The sequence below is a fragment of the Ammospiza caudacuta genome, chromosome Z (genome assembly GCF_027887145.1).
Source record: "Ammospiza caudacuta isolate bAmmCau1 chromosome Z, bAmmCau1.pri, whole genome shotgun sequence".
NCBI classification, from domain to species: Eukaryota; Metazoa; Chordata; class Aves; order Passeriformes; family Passerellidae; genus Ammospiza; species Ammospiza caudacuta.
This window is the reverse complement of record NC_080632.1, coordinates 35,156,686-35,162,685: the sequence shown is the minus strand read 5'-3', so window position 1 is coordinate 35,162,685 and position 6,000 is coordinate 35,156,686. Positions and strand designations below refer to the sequence as shown.

Sequence of the window (6,000 nt, the reverse complement as noted above, 5' to 3'; positions counted from 1 at the left end):
CACAAGGAGATACAAGCGTATGCTCCTTAGCAACTAATTTCTACAGTTTTATTGATCCCCACCGATGAAAATTTACAAATGCATTCTCTTAATTTGCATTCTAACTTTCCAAATCTTAGTATTTACTTTTTCAGGTGCTTTTGAATTTTCCTCCATTTTCCCAGGAAAACAAAGTTCTCCTTTTAAAGCATATTTGAGGATAACAGTGCAATTCCAGAAACTTGAGCTGTGATTAAAGATATAAACTCTTATGATGTTTTTGATGTATGCTGTTATTGTTACTGTTTGGGTTTTTTTTGCTGCTCTGCGTGCTAAAAGTAAATGTAGGCCACGATTTTAGTGTTGCATTGAGAGAACATGATACTGAGCTGTGTGAATGTGACCCAGTTAATAAAAGGCTGGAATATTTAAAAAAGGTTTTTGGTAAAAAAAACCAAACAAACAATAGGATGCCACCTCTTCTGCTGTTTTTATCAGCTTTTCCCAGTAATTTGGTATTTTACAGACTGCAAGATATTCTAGCTTAGGACTTTCTTTTAAGAGGAGCAGAGAGTGGATAGTTTATTTCTTTATTTCTTTTTTCGTTCTTTGTTTTTATGACTCTTCAAACAATTCCAAGCATCTGAGAGGCAAACTGAAACATTTTAGACTTCACAGTTTTATGATTAATCCAGTGTAAGTCAGTGCTGCTGCCGAAAGGGTCATACTGCTACTGCTTTTGTGCTGACACAGGCAATTGCTGGAGACCTGCTCTGGTTGAACACTAAATCTCTGCCAGGTTAGCATTCAGTCAGAGCAATTTCTTGTTCCAGTTCTTTATGTGGTTGCACAAACTATAGTTCCAGATAGAAGTGAAGGTGTAAACGAGCCGTGGCAGTGTGAGAAGGGACCTTTTAACTGAAGACCAGTTTATAGAGATGAAGTTGAGGCCACTCCCCCTGCATTTCTTGCTGTCTTGCTTAGCTGTAAGGCACTTTGTTGCTGATTTCATGCTTTTTATGACAGTAAAAGTAAACTGAGGCAAGTTTTGTACATAAAGGTGATAGGAGTTTCACAGGTAGCTGTGGCTCTGTAATAATTTCCTTGTTCTTCAGGAGATGTAGGCCCTTGAAGAGCAAGGAAATGAGGACCTGACAAATTTGATAAACCTTTCATTGTTCTGTTGATATGGCATCTACATATTTTAGGCCTAAATCCAGTCATGTAAATAACTGTCCCTTGGCATTCTCCTTTGAAGGGAGCCAAACTCTTCTCTGTCTCTATATGGATTACCCTACAAAGCTGTTAGCCAAAGTGCTTAGAGAACATTGTAGTGATATTGTGAAAAGTAGTATTGAAAAATATTTTAAAGGGTGCAGGTACATCTCCTTTCAGGTTTGAAGGGATTTGAAAAGTTGTTATTTCAGTGTAAGAAAATAAAAACTGTACTTGTAATATAGAGGTGCAACAAATTTACATGAAGTTATTTCCCTTCCTCTCCCTACTTTTGTCTCTTGCTGCAATAGCTTGCAATATAGCACTGGGCACAAGTTGCATAATCTTATGCTAAAATTTCTTAGTAAATATGCAGGATGGAAAACTGATTTTTACCTCAGGTGAGTATTTAGTACCCTTATTATCAAAAGTCTTAGAAGTCTTGTGTGCTGTGAAGATCGAAACTATGTTTTGAATATAAAGTTAGTAAGAAAGAGCAGGGTAAGAACAGGAGCATAAATCAGATTGCAGGGAACAATATTATATTGCCTTCACCAAACTACCTTTCTTTCAGCAGAGGCCAATGTTTCTGCAGTTACCAACCTTGGGCATTCGGTATACAAGAAATTTCACAATATTTGTGCAATTTCTTGTATAATTATTTTGGTGGTAGTATCCATGAACCACCACTCCTTGGTAGGTAGGACCTTGGCAGCTATGGCTGTCTTGTTTTCAGAGATGGGAATCAGACTTCCATTACTCATTTGCTTTTTATATGGGATTCCCAAAAATCGGTGATGGAAATAAGATCTAGAAAAATTTCATACTTAGCTTTCTGAAGAGGTATAACAGTATTCAGGCTCATTGCTTGACTGCTACTGTTTAAATATGTCTTACTCATTTTATGAAAATCAAAGATGTAACTGGATTTGGGAACTTGAAGTAGTACTTGAGGTAGCTGAGCATAGGCTGTCGGCTAGGTTCCTAAAAGAAACTTATGGTTCTAAAAGAAACTTATGTTTCACTGCTTTAATTTCATATGCTTAGTGAACATCAGTGGTGTTGAGAGAACAGCTCTTTCCAGATCTGGAATGTGCAGCTGAGCAGTGATGTGTACTTTCTGATCAGCTGATGAAGTGCTGGTTTGGATGTGTGATTTTTGTAAATGACTTCCAGATGTTACAGTTGCCAGCTGAGTGTCTCAAGACTTCACTATTAGGCCTATGTTATAAAACAAAATGGATGAATTATGCAGAAGATAAAGTGATGAGCCTGTACTTGGAATTGTTCTCTCTGTGTCAAAAAAAAAAAAAAAAAAAAAAAAAAGGCAACCTGGTTCTGTGGTCATATTGCTCACAAGCAATGGCAGAAAAATATGAATGCTTTCAGACCAGGATACATACATCAACGTATAGCCCATGAAGAGCTTGGTCTAATAGATAACACAAATTACTTTTCTGTGTAGCTGCTGTGTTAAGAGCTTTGAGTTATCCTATATCTCACTTAAACTTCCTTGTGCTAAAACATTACTATTGTGGTGCTAGAACTGAAATCTGATTACCTGCAATATCCTTCAGTATCTTTTTTGTGCAGCAAAAGTCAAAGTTTGTTTTGCAGTTTTCATGGAATTTTCATGAACTCTGTATATAACTCTGTACTTTTCTAGTTGCAAAATTTTTTTTCAAAAGTTCTAGATCCTCATAGTTGCTGAGAGAAGGGTTTGAGTTTGAAAGCGGAGTGTTTGATTTCTCTCTTTCTTTTACCCAGGAAGTACTGACATAACCATGATAGAAGACAAAGGTCCACGGGTGGCTGACTATTTCGTAGTGGCAGGGCTCACTGATACAGACACGGCAACCCTCCTGGACCAAGAAATCAGCCGACATGAAACAAAGTCAACTGGTCCCAAGGCTCCAATTACTGACATTGCTGTGATAATTAAATCAGCTGGCGAAACTGTCCCAGAGGGATATACCTGTGTTGAGGCCACCCCTACAGCCCTCCAAGCCAACTTAAACTATGGAAGTCTAAAGAGTCCTGAACTTTTCCTGTGCTACAAGAGAGGCCGGGACAAGCCACCTCTTACTGACATCGGGTGAGATTTCTATGGCAGTTCAGTTCCTCCTTAAATAATGATAAAATCTTATTCTTCATAGATGATGGTGAAGACAGATGTGAGAAAACATCTTACAAAGTCCTGTTTGAATCTGTATTGCTTACTGTGTGTTTCTGTATCGAATACATTGAACAAAGTGTCAGTCATCTAGTGAATTTCTCTTTTTAAAATGAACGATGATGTTTTAGTTGAAAGGATGGGCGAGATGAAGCTGGTAAAAATGAGAAATTAAGTTCTCTGCTGCAGTTTTATGAAAGACAATTGAATAACACAGAATTAATTTATAGAAAATATGTAGTGTAAATCCAGAAACATTAACATGCTTTATCTGAAAATTGTGACTTCAGAAGTCAAAAATTATCACTTTGGAATTCACTTTAATGCTTATGGTGAAAGATACAACTTAAAAATGTATAAGGACATTGTAGAGCTACTGGGAGTATAATGAAAAAGAAAGTAGAGCCTGGTTGTGGGGTGTGCTTTTACAATTAGGGCAAAATAAAGAATTTTATTTTTCTCCCTACTTAGTTATTAAATAAATAGTAGGGAGTAAAAATCGTGCATCTATATATATGCTATAATCCATTTAGTTATTTTCATTTATAAGCTTAAATGCTTTGGCTTGAAGCCTACATATTCTGTTTTTGATCTACAATTTATGTGCTTACTGACAGTGTTCAGTCAGGGAGGAGACTGATAGTGAAATCTGAATAATGAAAGCAGCTTCATGGCAAGATAGTTTGCTCTTAAGGGTTATAGTTTGAGTTGTAAAATTAAGCTGGTACGTTCTAACTGGTGTTCATCTTGATCATCTAACCTGCATTCCAGTAGGTGATTTTTAACCTAATCTTTTCCCATGTGTGTGACTGGCACTGTAAGAAGAGACATTACAGTGTGAAGTTACATTTTGGCTGATTTTTTAAGCTTCATTAAGTTCCTATAGAAGGAAGCATTTCTACTGGGAGTGTTTCCTCAAAGGAAGTAATGAAAAATCAGTCTTCAGCATGTGCCTTTAAGGAAGCAACTTGGCTAGCATATGTGTATTTGGTGTCTCCTATGACCTTGGCAGCTTGAATGCTTGGGGTGATTTTGTAAACAAAGTAGGCAAGTAGTTGGCTAAGATGATGGCATTTGGCAAATAGTATTTATTCTGTGTTTTGTTGTAGACAGATCAAGTTAGGGTGTCGCACCTAATACATCATGGCAGTCTTTTCTCTCTGAGCAACGATGCATATTCTCCCCCTGCTGTTCCTCCTGCTTTGCAACTATATTCAAGAGATGGGTAGAGCAATATTTTTTTATTTGTTTTTTTTTTTTAATCTTCGAATTCCATTGTGTTCAGATAAAAGCAGAGTTCAGGCAAGCGATGCATGTACAGTCTGAAGGCTAATTTATGCTGTTTCCTATTACTTTATTAAAGAACCAGTGTGAAATAATGTTTTACCTTTGAGCCAGTCTTGACATGGTGAGTGAACTCAATATGTACAGGAAGAGTACATCCCTTGAAAGGGTGAAATGTGTACTCTTACGTTATTGTATGTATAAAATTGAGTTATGTCATAGTCGGAGCATTCAAGTGATTCTTGATGAATGTTTTTGTCTGTCTTTGTATTTCTTTCAGTGTTATTTTCAGGGAAAGTAGTTAAACAAATGCCATTTGGTGAAGAGAGGGATAGGGATATGCTCTACTGTTTGTCTGCCCCTGTCCTTGTGTTTGGTGTTTCTGTTCCCTCCATCTTCATTCCTTTCCATTTGTCCACTGCTTGTTGAATCAAAGTGTCTGTAAGTTGCTAGAGTGAATTCCTGCTGCAATTCACTTGCACACAGTTAGGCCATGTGTCATGCCTTTGAATGTTATCTTTTCCAGAATTAATCAGATTAATTAGTTGGAAAAATAAAGGTTCATTCCTAGGATAAATGATCTCTTAAGATCCTCTTCATAAATGTAGCTGTAAAATTTAGTATCTTAGGCTTGTGTGTCTATGAAATAATTCAGTAACTGTCATTCTGTTCTTTTCTTCACCAGTTTTTTTGCTGGTGTTCCAAAAAAAGACAAGAACTGAGATTTGAGATCTGTTTTGGTTTAGGTGGAGTGAGATTTTGTTTGAAATTTATTTGTATAAATTCCTTTATTTTTCAATACTTGAAAAATGAGAGAGGAAGAGGAGTTATAAAGGTGTATTTTGCCTAGGAACTGTGAGAGACAGGATTGTGTTTGGACCTAGAGAAGGAGTCAAACTCAACAGCAGTCTTAGACAAATGCAATTTACAGAAGTCCGACTGTTTTGAAATGGTTTTCTAGAGCAAAGTTTTTTATGGTTTATGATTTTTAGCTCAACAGCCACAAGGTTGTATTTCCTCTTTGTAAATTCTATTACCTGATGCATTGAAGTACACTTTGAAATCAGTAAAACTGGGTGTGAGAGAACTTCCATGTACAATATCAAACAGTCTTACAATGAGATGATAAGATTCTTTTGGTTTTGCTTGCAAAGGACCTGACGTCTAGAGGAAACTGGTTTACATTTTGCTTGAAGTGAAACTGTATTGACATTGATAGAATAATGTAGCAAATAATATGTACTTAGGATTGACACCAAACTATAAATGTAAAAAGGCAGGAAAGAAGTCTAACTGTGATCATTAATTATTAATCAAAGGCAGACACTTGGAAGTTGAAACAAATGGAA

General features: G+C 36.5%; 1 protein-coding gene across 1 annotated transcript in view; it reads left to right on the top strand.

Annotated features, from left to right (window-relative positions):
• The first annotated feature begins 2,969 nt into the window (after window positions 1-2,969).
• DENND4C (DENN domain containing 4C) overlaps window positions 2,970-6,000 on the top strand; it is a 52,184-nt gene continuing 49,153 nt past the window's right edge. The window contains exon 1 of the mRNA XM_058823251.1: window positions 2,970-3,289. Within this exon, the coding sequence (XP_058679234.1) occupies window positions 2,979-3,289 (311 nt within the window). The 5' untranslated portion in view covers window positions 2,970-2,978. The remainder of the gene's footprint in view (window positions 3,290-6,000) is intronic.